The sequence below is a fragment of the Lonchura striata genome, chromosome 1, assembly GCF_046129695.1.
Source record: "Lonchura striata isolate bLonStr1 chromosome 1, bLonStr1.mat, whole genome shotgun sequence".
In the NCBI taxonomy this organism is placed as follows: Eukaryota; Metazoa; Chordata; class Aves; order Passeriformes; family Estrildidae; genus Lonchura; species Lonchura striata.
In genome coordinates, this window is record NC_134603.1 from 154,489,872 (window position 1) to 154,507,835 (window position 17,964).

General features: G+C 51.6%; 1 protein-coding gene across 1 annotated transcript; it reads right to left on the reverse strand.

The window, feature by feature from the left end:
* Nucleotides 1-237: 237 nt before the first annotated feature.
* On the reverse strand, nucleotides 238-17,610 carry HHATL (hedgehog acyltransferase like). Its single transcript, XM_021537954.3, has 12 exons — nucleotides 17,386-17,610; nucleotides 15,418-15,568; nucleotides 14,652-14,719; nucleotides 13,753-13,866; nucleotides 13,442-13,636; nucleotides 12,181-12,390; nucleotides 8,814-8,985; nucleotides 7,369-7,513; nucleotides 6,996-7,031; nucleotides 6,120-6,321; nucleotides 2,572-2,713; nucleotides 238-1,403 (listed from the first exon to the last, which is right to left on the reverse strand). Exons 2-12 carry the CDS (start codon nucleotides 15,521-15,523, stop codon nucleotides 1,279-1,281), a joined length of 1,515 nt encoding a protein of 504 aa, XP_021393629.2. The 5' UTR covers nucleotides 15,524-15,568; nucleotides 17,386-17,610; the 3' UTR covers nucleotides 238-1,278.
* Between the last annotated feature and the right edge of the window lie 354 nt (nucleotides 17,611-17,964).

A 17,964-nucleotide genomic window follows, 5' to 3' on the forward strand; every position in this document is an offset into this window, starting at 1 on the left:
AGGCTACAGATACATATGAAAGTAGAGTCAAAATAAAGGTGAATAAAGAAAATAAAGGTGAATACGAATCCAGCTGCAGCCCAAACTCCAGTCTGGTGATGACACCCAAGTGGGTGTCTGATTAAGTCAAAAATGTCTTGTGTCACTCTTTTGGGGGGCAGGTGAGGACCTGCAAACAGATCCTTGTCCTCTCAGCTCCAGGTGTTGCCAGCAACATTAACAGGGATGAGCAGCGGGTGCCAGAGTTTCCAACATTTATTGGCTACATAAATAAGAGACATTTACCAGGGACTTCACAAATTACTTTGGCAGAGCTGAAAGCTGGCTAGGAACCCATCCTGCTTCACCCACAGGGATGCACCAAGCGTCTCAAGCCCCGTTGCAGAGGGGTGTGGATCCTACCCCCAGACAGCCACAAAACTCAGAGATAAGGCCACTGAGAGTTACTCTAAAGTGCAAGAGAGACAGAGCTATTTCTGTGTCACAAACCCACCTTTCCCCCAAGGCACCGTGTTTCACACACTCCCAAAGTCTTAATTCTCCAAGGAGTCTCCCATGGGCTTTCCCTCCACCCCCCAGCCCCAATCCCTGCCCTTCAGGGATTTTTCTCCTTTGATTTGGGTTTTTCTCCTTTGATCGCATTCAGCTGTGTGCTCGCTCAGCCCTACAGCTGTGGGCAGCTGAGGAAAGGGATGGGTGGCTGGAGATGAGCAAGGGGTGGCTACAGCACCTTCTGTCCCTCAGCCGTGGGCAGGAATGTCAGCTTAGACCTTTGTCCACGGCATGTAAAAAAAAATGAGGTGGGGTTTGGCTTGAGTCCCAGGACATGTGTCACAGCAGGGTGGTCGTGGAGGCCACATCAGTCTCGGATCCAGCAGTGCAGGGCCCTAAAACCTCGAGCCACGGGGCCTGGAGAGTCTCCTCTGGGAGGCTGAGGGGGAGCCCAGTGCTGGTGCACCAAGCAGGGGCTGAAATCTCTGGGCCTGCACTGTCAGAGGGCCAGAAAAACAACAGGGATGGCTCTGGCATGGAAGAAATATCCTGGGAGCTGCCTCAGCATCCTGCCATGCCTGGGGAGATTGTGAAACACCCGCTGTGCCTGATGGAAAATCTTTCCTGCAGCAAGGGGGTGACCTGTGCCTTCCAGGTGACTTCTACGTGGATGAGCTACAGCAGTCCGATTGTCAGGAGGGCTTGGAGAGCCCTGGCCAGTGGCTGGCCTGGCAGCAGTGGCTGGAAGGGAGACCAAGGCTTCAGGACAAGCCTGTGGTACCTCCCCTACTCCACCTTTGCCTTGTCCCCCTTCTCCTCCTCCTGGATGGCCAGGATGCGCTCGCGCTCCTTGATCAGCTGCACGCCGCAGTAGGTGATGAACCAGATGGACAAGGTGCTCTCAGGAAAACCTAGAGCAGGGAGGGAGATGTGGTCACCCAGCTGTGGCTGCTTGCCCGACAAAGCCAGATGTTCACCAGCACAGCCGCCTCTCAGGTGGGTTTGGGAGGTCCCACAAGATCACGGTGGCCAGTGATGTTTTTCATCACAGACCCTGCCCTGCAGCTTCACCGAGAGAAGAGGGAAATCCTCAGGATTGGATTTTAGGTGGAGCTGTGCCTGAGCCCACCAAGGCACAGTGGACTGGAGCTAATGCTGAAGGGGTTTTGTGCCCCTCTTACCCCTGAAAATCCTTCTTTAGAAATCGTGGTTGTCTTTGTGCCCATTGAACCTGCCCACATTTATCACTGCTCAACACTGTGACCTTCTGGAAGCCCCACTGATGCTGAGGATCAAGCCCAGCCTTGTCCTGCACTCACTGGGGACACAGTGTCCACCCAGGAAAATAAATATTTTTGTCACCTACGTCAGTGACAGAGCCCTGAGCTCCCCCTCCTCTTCGGAAGGTGTTGGCAATCACAAATCTGGTATCCACAGCAGAGGGGTGGATCCAGGGTTTGTTCCTGCTAAAACAGGAGCTCTGCAATGAATAATGCAACCAGCAAAAGCCAGCGAGCTCAGCGGGCAGGCACTCCTGGCACACCGAGCGTGACATTATCCATCCCGGAGAGGGCTGCAGGACCCTGGTCCCGAAGGCTATTTATACCCTGGGCAGCTCAGGGAGGCTCCAAAACAGTGCCACAATCCACTGATCAGAAAGGTACAGCCTGCAGGGTGAGGATTTGTACCTGTCACCTTCGGGATGATGCAGGAACATCTGCTGGAGCAGAGGGAATGAGGCAGGAGGAGTCAATCCCTTTCTCCAGCACGGGGACTCAGCCCTGCCTGGTGAGGTGAACGTGACCTCTGCAGAGCTCCAGGGAGGCTAAGCCAGGGTCAGGCTGTGCCAGGAGCTGTACAAGCACACCTGGAAGGCAGCTGGTACCCCAGAACACCCAGCGAGGAGCTGGGGGAGCTAAGAAACCACCGCCTGCACTTTTTGCAGAAGAATTAAGGACATCTGGAGCAGCCAATTCACCAGCCAGTGACCAGTTTGGAGCCAAAAGGATTCCAAATCCCAGTCCTCAGCTCCCATAGAAGACAGGGGTGTCTCGGTGGGGAAGGCTGGCAGAACCTTACCCATCACCAGGAGTCTCTTGGTCACCAGCAGTGCAAACTCCAGGCTGTTGAGGGCCAGGATGTTGTAGAGGACGATGGCCCAGAAGTTCACTGCCCCAAAAGCTGCCCTGATCCGCCGAGACATGGCCCCTGACAGCTTGGCCTGTGGAGGAGAGAGGAGCAGAGGGAAAAAGGGTCTGTGAGGAAAATGGGGGTGAGTGGTGCAACCCCAGTCAGAGCAGCTTTTGGTGCTTCTGGAATGAAGAAATAAAAGGACAAGGCAAAACTGTCCTGCTGCTTTAGGGACTCCGGGCTGGGTCCCATGGGTAGAGGCAGGATATTAGACACAGCTTCCTGATAATTGTAGAATTTCAGACATGTGGAAGGGTTTGGGTTGGAAGGGATCTTAAGGATCATCCATTCCACGCCTTGGGCAGGGACACTTCTCACTGTCCCAGGTTGCTCCAAGCCCCATCCAACCTGGCTTTGGACACTTCCAGGGATCCAGGGCAGCCACAGCTTCTCTGAGCACCTGTGCCAGGGCCTCCCCACCCTCACAGGGAAGAATTTCTTCCCATGACACCATCTAACCCTGCCCTGTGTCAGTTTAAATCCATTACTCCTTGTCCTGTCCCTCCACGTCCTTGTCACAAATCCTTCTCCATCATCTTTCTCAGATCCTCTTTAAATTAAATGGTTGAGTCCTGCTTTCTCCACCTCTTGCCTTGGGTAAGCCACTCCTCGAGGCAGAAGAATCTGTTGTATCCCAGGATTATTATTAGCCCTACATGCAAATCGCTCCTGGCTGCTGGTAAAAATAGTTTCTTAAGAATTAAAGAAAAAAAAAAAAAAAAAAAAAGCTCAAAAACCAATGACAGCAGCAGAGTGGAATTGTCAGTGGCACATAATCTCTGGGATCAGCTGCTGTGAGTGGAGCAGGGAAGGAGTTTAAGGAGTTTAAAGCAGCCTTCAAAGAGAGGTGAGCCCCCAGGCTGCTCAGTGCTGGGCATTGCGGTGCCGCAGGGAAGGAGATTTCCCTGCCTGTGAGAGCCTTAATCTGATTAGGAGTTCAACAGGGAGAGCATTGCTCTCCGTGGTTTTTATTCAAAATAAATCTTTAAGTAATTTAGGACCTCCAGAATTTAAACTGGGAAATAAAGAACATGTGATAATTTATTGTGGGGAATTTTGGAAGGAATTTGAGATGTTATTTTTGAATTGTTTTTGATGACGTGGTTAATTTTTTAATATTTTCATATGTGGTTTATATTTATATTTATATTTATATTTATATTTATATTTATATTTATATTTATATTTATATTTATATTTATATTTATATTATATTTATGATAGATTATATATATTTATATTTTATTTCTATTTATTTATATTACATTATTTTTATATTTTGCTGATTTTTTAAAATATATTTTTAATATTTTTATATTTATATTTAATTTTTTATAGGTAGGAAGGGTGAATTTGTTTTATATTCTAATAGTACGATTTAGAAGGTTACAAGATTTTTAGTTGTAAGATTTTTTAAGGAGGTTAAATATTGTTAATATTTTTATTAACAATATTAACAAATATTGTTAATAAGAATATTTATATTTTTGATTTAATTTTAAAATATTTTCTTTTATGGATTTATAATTATAGTGTAAGTCTTTTCAAGTTAATTATGTTATGATTGATGAATTTATAGCTTTGTACTTTATTTTTTTATTTATTTTTGTAGTAATTTTAATTTTTTTATAATTTAAAACTTTAAATTTTTAAAATTTAGCTTAACATGGTTTTGTTTTAAATTATAAATTTATATTTTTGGTTTTAGTATTTAAGGTTGGAAGATTTTTAAAAGGTTTTAGATGAAATCTTGTGTTTAATTCTAAGCTGAAATTTGGTGCATTTCGGATTCCAACAGGAACATAATTGTTTCCAGAGTGGAAGTTTTAAAGGATTTTTTTTTTTCCAGTATGTCCCTGAGATACCTTGGCCCCAAAAAAAGACAGGGCACAAAGCTTTGGAGTGTTTTTAAAAGAATTTGTTCTAACATACAAATTCTTGCTTTTAAACGAAATCAGATCAAAACCACTGAGAATGCCAAGATGCTCTGTGGAACAAGAAGAGCAAATTAATCCCATAAGGAAATACAGAAACATTTCCCCATAGGATCTTAGAATCTGGATATTCCCCATAGAATATTCCCCATATTCGCAGACGTATTCCCAAGGACAGACCTCATGATTTGTGTCCATCTGTGGCACTTTGTTGCCTCATTGGAGACGCATTCCTGCTTCTCTTGGACCTGTGTTTTCCCTCTGGAATTTCCACCCCAACCTAAATTCCCTGTGGAGCAGCGCAGGGGCAGGAGTTTGTTTGCTCTGGGTGGGCGACAAAGTGCATGAAATGAAGGGACACGGAGAGCCAGGACTGTGCTGCCCTTGCACAGCTCAGTAGCTGATCCCAAGGATCATCCAGGGATGTCACCATCCCTGGAAAAGTTAAAAAAAACCTGTGTGGATACAGCACTTAAGGATTAGTTTAGTGGTGGACACGGTGGTGGTGCTGGCTAGACAGCTGGACTTGCTGGTCCTTTCCAGCCTTCCTGATTCCATGATTCTGAAGGACACAGGAAAGAACTTCAGGTCTCCAGGCCAAGGAGCCCCCAGGGCATCCTCAGGGATTCTGATCTTCAGCACATCCCTCTGGCTGCCCTGGCTGTCTCCAGACCCTGGCAGGGGGCTCGGAGACCTTGGCATGAAGTCAGAAACATCTGTGGCTTCGATTTTAGCCCGTGGAGAAAGCTGTCAATTTTGTATGAGGAATTACAAGCCACAAGGGTTTGTGTAGTGTGGTAGCTGAATTAACACAGGGTGAAAAAGTAGAATTTTGGGGTTTTTAGAATATAATTCTGGGGGTGAAGATGGAGGGATTTGGGCATGTCCTAGCCTTCTTTTTCTTTGTCTTGTCCTCCATGTCTTGGTGTGATGGTGGCAGTTTTCTATTGGTTTAAGTAGAGATTCACAGTCTAACAAGGGTGATGGGACTTGGTAAAGAAATTGTAAACATACACACGTAGTTTTGAGTATATAAGGTGGGAGCTCCTCGAGGCTTGAGGGCAGAATGCCATGGCCTCCTTGCTAGCCAGAGCTCGGCAGGTCAGAGAAAGAATGTTTAGATAAGAAGAAATAAACAGCCTTGAAAGTGAAATTGGACGAAGTCCAGGCTCCTTCTTCGGCTGCGTGAGGCTAGGGAAGCAAAGACCCTTTATGATCTCTTGGGGTCACCCAGACCTTCAGAACCCCGAGAGAAATCTACAACTGGCATCCCACTGGGTGGGCTGGCACGAGCCCAAGTGGGCACAAGCCCAAAAGACCCGAGCCAGGACCATCAGAACACCAGCTGGACAGAACATCAGACATCGACACTCCGCCTCAGCCAAAACTCCGACTCCTACAAACCAGCGTGAGCTCCCTCCAGGCACAGGAATTTCCCAGCACCAGAGCTTGTCCCCAGCCCCCTTGACCTCTCCCCACCGCCTCTGCAGCCCAGCTCCTCACCTCCAGCTTGGCAAAGGGCCCCAGCTGGAAGAACTTCTGCACCCAGAGCTCGAAGTTGAGGCCGAAGCAGTTGACGAGGGACCAGATGTAAACGACCTGGCAGGGCCCCAGCCACAGCGTGGTGATGGCAAAGGTGGTGGTGCTGGCCACCAGCTCCTTCAGGATGTTGTCGTGGTTCTCTCCAATGTGGTCATACACGTACCTAAAAGCCAGGGAAGGTTTTAGGTGCTCCCTGTAGTCCAGGAGATCCCTCTGGGGTTTCTTTTCCCAAGCTTCTCACTGAAAGGTCAGCCCAGAGCATCCCAGTAAAACAGGAAGGATGTTCTGGCAATAAACTGATTTTTGCTGTGGCCCAACCACTTGGGATTTTGTTCCTACAAACTTATAAATTGTCAAGGAAAAAATATCCACCTTTCCCCCTCTGGCAGGTAAAGCTTGGGGTCTCTAGAGCTGGAGGCTGTTGCTGATGCTCAGGATTTTATCACAAAGCAGCCTCCACCCCCTCAGCAGAGGTTTGTTGGTGTGAACTCATGCATGAAGGGAGCAGAAGGGCGGAGGAAGATGCAGATGGAGCTACAGTACTCAGTTCCCCTTTCCTCCTGGAGAAATGTAAAGCTGGCTCTTCCTCCTCTGAGGGAGCCCTAAACTTAACCAGACTTTAAGGGATTTTGGGAAAGCACTTTTGATTCACAGATTTGGAGGAGGGGGCTGCTCTTTGTGTAATTAATTCAATGGGTTCTAAACAGAGCAAATAATGGGATTTATCCAGAAAAGAGGACACCCCAGCCTTGGGATGAACAGCATGTGATGCTTCATTGCTCTGGGATGGAAGGGAAAACCCTGAGCCAGACTAGAGGGGGTCGACTGGACACTTACTTGCACAGCCAGTCATTAATCCCTCTGTCAAAATGCCTAAAAGTGAGATGATAAGAGCATGTTAAAACACACAATGACAATAAAAACCTGTTGAAACAGAGAAAACACCCAATCCCCTGGCAAGGCACACCTTGGACCTTGCTCACAGAAATCCTCCAGGCTCCTTCCTTGGACAGATGCCACTAGAGACACGGTTTAGCTTTTCTCTTTATCTATTTCTCCCCACCTAAGAATATTTCCCTGGGTTTTAGCTGGATCTAGACTATGGTTTCAGGTGGCCTCCAACTCACAGACCAGCTGCCCAGGTGTCCTCCCCTGCCCACAGGTCCTGTCCAGCTCCAACACTCATCATTCACGCTCGCGGGGTACTCACGTTTCGGCAAAGATGTAGAGCATGGTGATGCATTTTGGGGGCTGGGGTGGGTCCAGGTGGTCCAGTCTGGCAATGGTGTTGATGACCCCAAACATGACAGCAGCTTTCACCCAGTCATAGACCAGATTGGAGTAGGCCAGGCCAGCTGGAGCAAAAATGGGAGTCAAACGGGGAAAAAGGAACACGGAATGCATCAGGATTTCTGCAGAGCAAATCTTTTAAAACTAAGTTTTTTTAAGAGGCTTGAACCAAAGGACAGTTTCTTCTCAGGGTATTGGGGAGCAAACTGCTTGCTGGCCTTAATCGTCCAAGAAATTATGTTTGTATAGTCATTTATTCCATCATTGTGCCTTCCCTCTGAGGCTTGCTAAGCAGTTCTGCCTTCTGAGGTTTTGTTGGCACCTCCATCAAAATTCCCCCCACCCCAGTTCCCTCTGGCCATGGATGCAGCATCCATACTACAGCAGAGCCAGGGTCAGAACCTCTGACTTAAAGAGGTTCTGACACTGGGAAACAAACCCCACAAGGACAGCTACTAAAGATTTCAAGCACTTCTGCAAACAGCTGCTAAAATTCCCCATCTTGGTGGGATCCAGCTCCCAGATTAAGGGATGCTCCCAGTGTGGTCAGCACAGCCAGAAGAGCTCAGCTCCCTCTGGAGTGACACAGGATCCATCTAGCCAAGGCTCTTGGGACACCCTAAATCCATGTTAGTGCCACTCCAGCTGCATTAGGATTTTATCCTGGCCTCGAGCTGCCAGTCTGGAGAGACATGAGGCTCCTCCAGCTCCTGCTTGGCCTCTGCTGCGTGCTGGTGTGTGAAGTGCTGCCATCAGACATGGATTTGATAATCTGGAACCCTCCCATCCAGCTGCCAGCTGAATGCTAGTGCTGCTTCATCACTTATCCTGGGAATTTGCCTTCTGGAGGTCTCTAGCCCAGCCATGCTTGGAGAACAGCCACCTTTAGGTAGAGATTACATTTCCCCGGACATTGCCCATTTAGGTGTTGAATAGACTCTTTTGGGACAATCCATAACCTCTGTGGGCACTTCTCCCAGTGTTTGACTGCTCTGTGGGCAACTCTCCTTACATGCAATCAGGCTTTGCATTGCTGGGTGTGGTTTGCTGTGTCCTGCTGGTCTTTTACAGGTGCTGAGCTCCCTTCCAGTCCAAAGGCAACAAAAATATCTTGATGCTCAACTTCCTAAACCCCAAACAAAACAATTTACACTGTGGAAAGGTCAGACCAGCACCAGGTGCTTTCCAGGGCTGCCCAACCCCAGCTCTGTGTGTGGCCAGCGTGAGGAAGAGGGGTTTTTACTCAAACCTGTCCAACACAGGCATTCCCAAAGCCTCTCAAGAGGGGTGGATGGAGATCTGGATCACTCACCACTGCCTTGGAGCTGAGTACAGGGGTGAACGTGCCCAAGCACGGCCACTCACCCAAGGACCAGTCCGAGAGGCGGTTCACGAACTTGAGGTCAGAAGGGAGGGTGAGGATGTAGAAGAAGTGGAAGAAGATGTCCACAGCCACGATGGCCCCCACGTGGAGCAGGGCATTGACACGGATGTTCTTCATCTCGTCGTCCTTGCGCCTCAGCTCTCGGGTGCTCACCTGCAGGGAGGGACAAACCAGGGCGGGGCTGAGCCAAGGGACAGGATGGGCGTTGTTCCCTCATCCAGAAGGGTGGTCAAGGTCCAGGTAGGGATTGATTCATCATTCTCCTTTAGAGGCCACTCCATGGACTATGTGGCCCAAATTGCCACTGATTTAGGAAGGCCCAAGGGCTGGCTCAGGTGAGCATATCCACAAGGAACAGGACATGTCCCACCCACAGCAGTGCTGAGGACAGCAGGGATGTCCCTACTGCATCACCCTGCTGTTCCCAGCAGAGCAGGCATGTGGTCAGACAAAGGCCTGGCTGTACTCAGGGACTCCAGGTGGGGTGAAATCCCCTCTGACCAGGGAGATCCCAGAATTTCATGTTCCTTCTGCAGCGATGTGCTCAGAAAATCAACTTTGCTTAAGGACAGCCCTTTCCAAAAGACACTAAAAGGGAGCAAATTCTTGCACCCATCACATCTCCAGGATGGATTCCAGGGTTGGAATCCCAACCTGACAGCCTTGCCAGGGCCTGGTGTATTTTCGTCCAGGGTCATCTGGGAGGAAGAGGAGAACTGATGATGTCTGAGGCTTCTGCTGCAGACTCCTGCTGCAAACGAGAGGGAGACTTGCTTGGGGGGCCATCCTGAATTGGTGAGACCTGATTGATGGGGATTTCATCTCTGCTGTGTCCTGCACAAACAGGGTCTGGGGTTTGCCTCCAGGAGCTGTCACATCTCTGCTCGTTGTCATATAAGCATGACCAGAGTGAGCTCTCAGGATTACACGGGGCAGAGCGATGTCCTTGCTTCCCCGCATCGCCGTAAAATTGCTGCTGCGTTCAAAATCCTCTTATGTTTATTACTTCCTCTTTATTCCCTGTGAGAGGTGGGAGCTCTCCCGGCATAATCCACAGGCTGCTGCACCAGCCCTGTTGTCAAATCCAGATGATTCCTGAGAATTAAAGCCTTTGCCACATTTTTTTTTTTTTTTTGTGCCTGTTAAGTACCAGGTGCTTCGAGGATACAAAGAGGTCGCTGGACCCTGAGCTGAGGGAGGACAGGGTCTGGCATGGAGACGTGTGAGGGGACACAGAACCCTCCTTCCATGGAATCACAGAATGGTTTAGGCTGGAAAAATCCATGAAGGTCATTGAGTCCAACCATTAACCCAGCACTGCCAAGGCCATCACTCAACCCTGTCCCCAAGTGCCACATCTACACATCTTTAAAATACCTCTAGGGCTGGTGACTCTGCCCTGGAGAGCCTGTTCCAATGCTTAACAACCATTTCCTTGAAGAAATTATTCCTATTATCCTGTCTAAATCTCCCCTGGTGCAACTCAAGGTGGTTTCCTCTCGCCCTCCCATCTCTGTGTGGTGCCAGCACTTGGCCACCACCCCCTTGGGATCAGGGCTGTGTCACCAACACTCCCAACCCTAGAGAAGGGGATCTCTCCCTTGATCTCAGTAAGAAAGGTGCTTCTCCACCCAAATTTGGCTGGCCAAGCCCTGGTACAGATGAGTTTCCACCTCACAGAGGGATGCAAGAGCTCCACCAGGATGTAGGACCAGTAGGATTCAAAGGGACAGATCTGATCTCTAACAGGGCCACACATCCCACCCGGGGGAAGGGCTCTGTCTGCATCCTGCCCTAATTGCTCTTGGGCAATAAAGAATTCACCTCAGCAGCCAGCCTCAGCTCCAGCACGCAGGGGGGATGTAGCCAGGAGATGGCAGTGGTGGCCAGGCCAAGCCAGGACCCCTGGCCAGGGCAGGAGGAAGGGGCTGGGGGCTTAATCCTTGTGCCTTTGGGGTTTGAAGCAGAAGAGAGGGGAATTGCTCATTAAGTGGCTTTAGACATCCTGGTTTGGGGTTGTGCCAAGGAGCAGGAAATAAAACTCCCCCTGGATGCAGCTCTGCAGGAGCAGTGGGAGTTCAGGTGAGGAGTTTCATGTCCACATTTGTAGGTACCTGGCTGCATCCTTGACGGGGACACCAGAGCTGACTTATGATCTTCAGGGTCCAATGCTCTAAAAATCACTTTTAATGCACTCAGTAAGACCCGAGGGCTCTAGTTCCTTTTAAGAGGCATCATGAAGTTGTGAATTCCACAAGTGAAGAGCAGACACGGAGCAGAACTGGGATCATGGCTCATTCTGGGGGAAACACCCCAGTGCAAACCCTTTCTTAGGCAACCAGAACCAGCCCCATGTGTGACAGATGTTGCTGGGCCTTTGGTCTTCTCCTCACCATGAGACTCTGGCTGCTCTCCCCTGCCCTGGGCTGGTTTTTCTTCTGAATCCACAAATGTTTTTCCAAATCATTCTTGTACCCAGGCATTAATTTGGGTCCAAAATCTCAGTGTAGCTGTTCTTTTGCAAAAGGACCCAGGGGTGATGGTGAGAATCCTCCACAGCATCACTGCTGACCAAACACCCCCCTTTGCCAGCATCACCAGTTTGCTTTGGTGGCCAAGGCTGACTCTTGGTGCAGAAGGAGGTTGAGATGGGAAGAGTGAGGGGGGATACAGCACTGCTCGTTTCCTTGATCTTGGAGTGTGGAGCTGCTCCAGAGGTCCCAGCCCAGGCTTCTGCTGATGTTTTCCAGTTCTGTTTGAAGTCTGCTCATCCAAAAGCTCCCTTGGTTGTGTGGAACAGGCAAAGGCTTGGGGCATCAGGCAATTTCATGGAGCCCCTGCTTGCTGGAGCTCAGCCTTCCACCCAATCTTATTTGTTTCCTGAGAAATAACTTGATCTAAAGACACACGAGCCATCCCTGGAAGCTCCCTGGGTGAAGCAGCTGGATGGAAACGAGAGACAGAAATGTCCTTGCTGTCACAGCATGCAGAGGTCCCGTGGGTGGGCTCTACATGTGTGGCCCTCACCATGAAGGTGCTGGAGTGACAACACAAGGAAGGCACCGAGCAGTGCAGATGCCTGGGGAGCAAGGACATCACAGCAAGATCTTTCATTGTGAATTGGTAAGTGAAAATGGTTAAAAAAACCCAAAAAATAAGGTAAAAATCCATCACTTTGTGCCCTTCCCCACACAAATCCACAGCCACAGACTAGGGGTGACCACAAGAAGTTCTACAACCATTTTTGCATCTTCGCTGCGGCAAAACTTGGGGTTTTTGTAGACACTGACCACAAGTAAATAAATTCTGGGAGAAATCCTGCTCCAGCCCGGCCTCAGGATCACTCACCTGGGCGTGGAACTGGTCAAACGTCATGACAGGCCCGAAGAAGAAGAATGGGAGGTAGAAGTTGTACTTGAGGAGGTCGAAGATGGAGTAGATGCCCTCTTCCTTCTGGGAGCTCTCGAGGGCAAAGCTCATGCAGCGCATGATGGTGAAGGTGCATCCTCCGTAGAAAAGGACGTCTTGGAGATCAAAGGCTCCCGTCACAAACCCGCTCTGGGCAAGAAACAGAGAGTTACCACCAGGAACGTGGTGTCACCGCTGTGCTGCCTCGCTTTGTGGGGGACACCACTCCTGGGGCAGCAGGGAATTGTGTGGGCTGGGGGGATTTGAAGCCCAGCCAGTCCCACCCCTGCCATGGCAGAGACACCTTCCACCATCCCAGGGTTCTCCAACCCCATCCAGCCTGGCCTTGGGCACTGCCAGGGATCCAGGGCAGCCACAGCTTCTCTGGGCACCTGTGCCAGGGCCCCTTTTCCACCCTCACAGTGAGGAATTTTTTCCTAACATCTCCTGTAACCCTGACCTCTGCCAGTTTAGTTTTCAGTTCAAGGAAAAATCTCTAATTATGCCCTGACACGAATTGTCTCTGAAGTTAATGAGCTGGAAAGAGAAAACTGGGGCTCGATTTCCCAGCTGGCTCCTGCAGCTCAGAGCAGCCAGGAAGTGGTAGATCCTCTTGGCCACGTCACCAAGCAGCTGTTGGTCACACAGCTTTGGTTTGGGTGGCAATGTCACCCTGTCACAGGTGTCCCCAGGGAGTAAAGCAGAGCCAGCACGGGGTTGATGGAGAGGGAGGGAACACATCTTTGGAGGCAGGGAGAGACAGCAATGTCTTGCTGAGGGACTGAATATTTTGATAAATTCTTTCCTGGGCTCCTCTCCACCCACCAATGAGATAAAATCTTAGCTAGGCGGTGGCCTAAGAGATGGGCATCCCTGAATCAGTGTTATAGCTGGGGAAACTGAGGCACAGGCCATCAACAGGCTGACAAATTGCTGCCTGGGCAGCAAGAAGGACTCAGATATCTTTTGTTCTGGAACAGCATGAAGCCACCAAAGCATGACATGAGCACTGTGGGATTATTCCTAAGCTCACACCTCAACATCCCCTTCCCTCTAACATGCTGTGAGAGCTCTGATGCAGCCAGGAGAAAATGGCCAGGGCCTGGGGCTGCCCCAGGAGCCCTCCCTGAGGATAACCCCGAGGTGATGGACACCAGTGGGCTTGGAAACAAGGCAGAAACAAGGCCAGGACAGCACCCACCTGCCACGAGCCAAAGGGCTCCACCTTGAAGGAGGCGAGGCAGCAGAGCCCGGCCACGTAGCAGAGCCACTTCTGCTTGGCCAGGGCCACCGAGTAGAGGAGCAGGCAGTGGGAGAGGATGATCATCAGGTAGACCAGCCCCATGCTGCCCAGCACAGCCAGGACCCCGTAGATCATGTACATCACAGCCCGGTGCTGGGGAGAGAGCAGCTGGGTCAGCCCAGAACATCCCCCAAGACCCCAAAACCCCTTCCACAGATCCCAGGCCACCCCTGGTGCTCTCAAATCCACGCCAGCACCCCCCTGCTCACCTGTGGCATGGTCATGGAGCAGATCTTGCCAAAGAGAACGTGTCCTGAGAGGGCGAAGATGATGATGTTCCTGAACGAGGTGAACCACATCACCCACTCAAAGTCAGCCACGTCCTGCAGGAGCAGCACCAGGCACTTTACTGCCCCCAGCCCCACAACTTTTAGAGCTTTTTCTTCCCATTTTCCACCCAAGGGCTCCCGAGCACTTTAGCTCAGATATAAAACCCCAGGAGGGATGCGCAGAGGTCGCTTGTCCCAGAGTACATGAAGTGAAGCATCCACAGCCCCACAGTGATGCCTCAGGTTTCAGATTTTATATTTTCACATTCTGTGCTGCTTCAGTGTGTGGGTCTGGGCTCCATATGAGGGGATGTGAGCTCTCTGCACAGAGCAGGGACACAAAACAATTCCTGCTCCAGCTGGGCACCAAGGACAAATGATCCAAACCTCAGCCCAGGAGCACAAACAGCGTGAGCTGGAGAGAGAAAAACAAGCAGGATGGGACTGCCTGGGCTGGAGCTGGAATGGGACAATGAACTCCAAGGTGCCAATGGAGCAGAACTGATCCCAGGGAGAGCCCCGGGAGCGCTCGTGCATTTTGGGACCATTTTGGGTCATTCGGGTGCAGCCCTGGCTGGGCTCTGGTGCTGCCCAAGGTGGATCCATGGAGGAGATCCTTTTAATAAATCCCTGCTTTATTCTTTAGCTCTGTCTATTTTCTGTTCTAGGTCAGCCTGCACAAGGCATCAGCAGGGCTGGTGTTTTCCCCACTTCTTTAGGGAGGAAAATACAAGTCAGGTGGACTTTGCAAATGTGTCTCAGTAGCAGAAAAACCAGCTCTGTTTCTCCACTGACCAGGTTGTCTGTAGCTAGAAAAGCCCGAGCCCTTCCTCACTCACCATCTTCCTGCCGAAGTAGTGCCAGCCTGGCTTTATGCCATCCCGAAAGGCCTTTCTGTTCATGCTGTCTGCAAAAGAACCAGAGTTACAGGGAGAGAAACATCTCTGGGAAACAGGATCCAGGCTCAAGCCAGGCCCAGAACCTTCATCATTTTGATAATGAGCCCTCAGGGCTCGAATACCCCATCCCAAAAGTGCCTGATTGCCATGGACAAACAGGAGAGTTGGTGACAGCAGGTTTCTGCAGGAATTTTCAGCAAAGCCTTTTTCTCATTACACATTCCCTGTCTGATCCCATAAAGTTTTTGGGTTTGTGGGCTTCCAAACAAAGACAAAACCAACCAACCAACCAAAAAAAAAAGCCAAAAAACAAAACAAAAAACACCAAACCAACAAAAAAAACCCTAAAAAATCCAACAACAACAAAACAAACAAAAAGCAAACAAAAAAAAAAGTCAAAAACAAAACCCCAAAAAACCCCCACAAACCCCCAAAACCAACCAAACAAAAAAGGGAATCAGCCCTGCGTGGGCAGGGTGGTGGTGGTTGCCTGGTGTGGCACTACCTGGGGACCTGTGACATCCCACAGCCTCTTGCCCTGAGCAGTGGAAATAGAGACAAAGAGACAACCAGGCAAAAAATCCCTTTATAAAAAAAGATTTCCAAGCTGTCCTCTGCAAAAGTTGAAGCCGGGGATCAGCCGCTGGAATCGACAGCTGTAAAAGCAGGCACCCGATACCCATCACCCCCCCAGGGACGCGGTTACCTCGGGATGCCTCGAAGATGCCGCTGCCGCTGTAGAGCACGGCACAGGTCACCACGAGGGCGTAAAACCCCAGCTCGTAGCTGGGGAGCATCGCCTTAACCCCCATGGTGGGAGGTCACAGCCCCGGCCGGCACGGGAGAGGGATCCACACCTGGGAAAGGGAGAGAGGAGAGGGAGGAGAACCGGGGATGAGAGCTCGGCTGCCCTCCTGTTCCCCAAACACCCTCAATCCCTTCTGCCAGCTCTGCTTTGTGGCTTCCCTGAAGGCTGGAGGGAAGGAGAAGAGGCTCACACCTGGGGCTGAGCCCCGGGGCACAACTCAGGTGCGCAGAGGTGCCTGCAAAGCCCAGGATTTGGGGCCAGGTGTTCCTGATGGGCGGCTCCTCCCATCTCTCCCGATGTTCAGAGCTGCTCCAGGATGGGCTTCCTCTGTCTCTGATGTCCCCACCTGTAAATCCTGGCTGGATCCGTGGATGGGATCCAGGACAGAGCACGGAGACACCCCTGGTGATGGGTTTCTCCACCTCCCTCTCAGCCCCTTGCCCAACCTCCTGCTCCTGGAGGGGCTCCGTGATCCCAAATTTCCCCTGCCAGACACGGCTGAGCCCCGCCGGGGCATCAGCAGCGCTCGGAGGACGGTGACACCCAGCCCCACAATTAGCCCTAGGGCTAATTACTCCTGCAGAGGTTAATTAACCTCGGCGCGACGTGCTCCGCAGCCTCCCCGGCTGAGCGGCCGGCAGCTGCCAAGAGGCGAATCAGGGATGGAGCAGGAGGGATGCGGGGACAGGGGACAGGGACAGGGAACAGGGACAGGGGACCGGGACAGGGACACCCCCGGTGCTGGCACCGCCACCCGCCACCATCCCTGAGAGCGCGGAAGGGATTAAAGCATAAAAAGTCGCCCCGTAACCCTCCGCACTGGCCATCCGCGTTGCAAAGCTTCTGCAGTTATTAAAATCACTCCATTTAGAAATTAAAATAATATTCAAATTACCGTTTTCATTTTAAGCGGTTTTTTTTTTTTTTTTTTTTGGTCGGCAGCCGAGGTTTTTAAGTGGGGGGTGGAAGAGCAACTTGGCAGCGATGAGGGGTGACCCCATCTCCCCCCAACCCCGGCGTGCACCAAACGCCTTTCCCGGGGGGAATTTCGGGTTCATCCCGGTGGGAAATTCGGGTTCATCCTGGATGGAATTTCGTGATCATCTGGGGGGAATTTCGGGTTCATCCCGGGAAGAATTTCGGGCTCATCCCGGTGGGAAATTCGGGTTCATCCTGGATGGAATTTCCTGTTCATCTGGGGGGAATTTCGGGTTCATCCCGGGGAGAATTTCGGGTTCAACCCTAGTGGAATTTCGGGTTCATCCGGGTGGAAATTCGGGTTCATCCGGGGGGAATTTTGGGTTCAACCCTAGTGGAATTTCGGGTTCATCCTGGATGGAATTTCGGGTTCATACTGGGGGAATTTCGGGTTCATCCGGGTGGAATTTCGGGGTCGCCCCGCGGTCGCTGCCGGTGCGGGGCCGCTGCCACCGCGCTGCGGTGCCCCTGCGGCGGCAGGGCGCGCACGGGGGTGCCTGTAAAAAGCTTTTCTCCCTCCTTTCCACGCTTTCCATCGCTTCTTTTAATTAATTAATTAATTTATTTTTATTCCTTTGGCGAGGGAGCGGGCGGCAGGCGGTGACCAACCCTGGCGGGGACCCCTGGGACACTTTTAACTCCTGATCGCTCCCGGCGAGGTTCGGGGGGTCCCAGCAGAGCCCCCCGCAGCTCCGAGCGGCCGTAGGGCAGCAGCATCCTCCCCATCCTCCCCATCCTCCCCATCCTCATCCCCCCCGCTCCCCTCCCGGACCCCGGCCGGGCGCTGGGGACACGCAGAGGTGACAGAAAGCCCCGGAGGTGCGGGAGCAGAGTGTCACCACCCGCAGCCTGCGCCCCCCCGGCCCCGCATCGCCCCCCGCTACTGACCTTGAGCCCCGGGGCCGCGGGGGGAGGCGGGCGAGGGTCGCGGATCCAGCGTCCGGCAGCGCGATGGGGACAGGAGGGGGCAAGGGAAATGGGGGTGACTAGCGAGGCTTTGGGGGGGCTGATTTGCCCTACAGCATCTCTCAGGCCGGCTTGGGGCGGGGGGGCGGGGGGATTTTTGGGCCGCCGTCCCCCACCTTGCCCCTGGAGGAAGTTTGGCTGGGAGTGGAGCGGAGCAGGCGGGAGGTATTTTTATTTTCGAGCAGCACTGCAGAGGGGGGTGGCTCGGGAGCTGTCTGTCACGGCAGCTGCCGAGAGGACCCGTGCTGGCTGCCAAAGCTCACCCCGAGCCAGGGAAGCCGGCCCGGGGAGCACCGGGGCACGGCAGCCCCAGGCAGGGACCGGCTCCATCCCAGGGAGGGGCTTTGGGTCGCCACTTTCAGCCCTGCAAGGGAGGGGGTTGCCCCCATCACCTTGTTCCATTGCTGGGGATGGGGAAACTGAGGCACGGAGCCAAAAGGAAGTGTCGTTCCCACTCAGCTCGGGCAGTGTTTAAATCTAAGGGAGGCTCGGGGGCTGCAG

What these genes read in the sequence shown, in the direction of transcription:
- HHATL (XM_021537954.3), bottom strand. Translation starts at nt 15,523, where the DNA reads ATGGGGGTTAAGGCGATGCTCCCCAGCTACGAGCTGGGGTTTTACGCC. An exon ending in TTGACCAGTTCCACGCCCAG is followed by an intron (nt 8,986 to 12,180) that starts GTGAGTGATCCT and finishes CCCTCCCTGCAG; the next exon opens with GTGAGCACCCGAGAGCTGAG. An exon ending in GGCCCTTTGCCAAGCTGGAG is followed by an intron (nt 2,714 to 6,119) that starts GTGAGGAGCTGG and finishes TCTCCTCCACAG; the next exon opens with GCCAAGCTGTCAGGGGCCAT.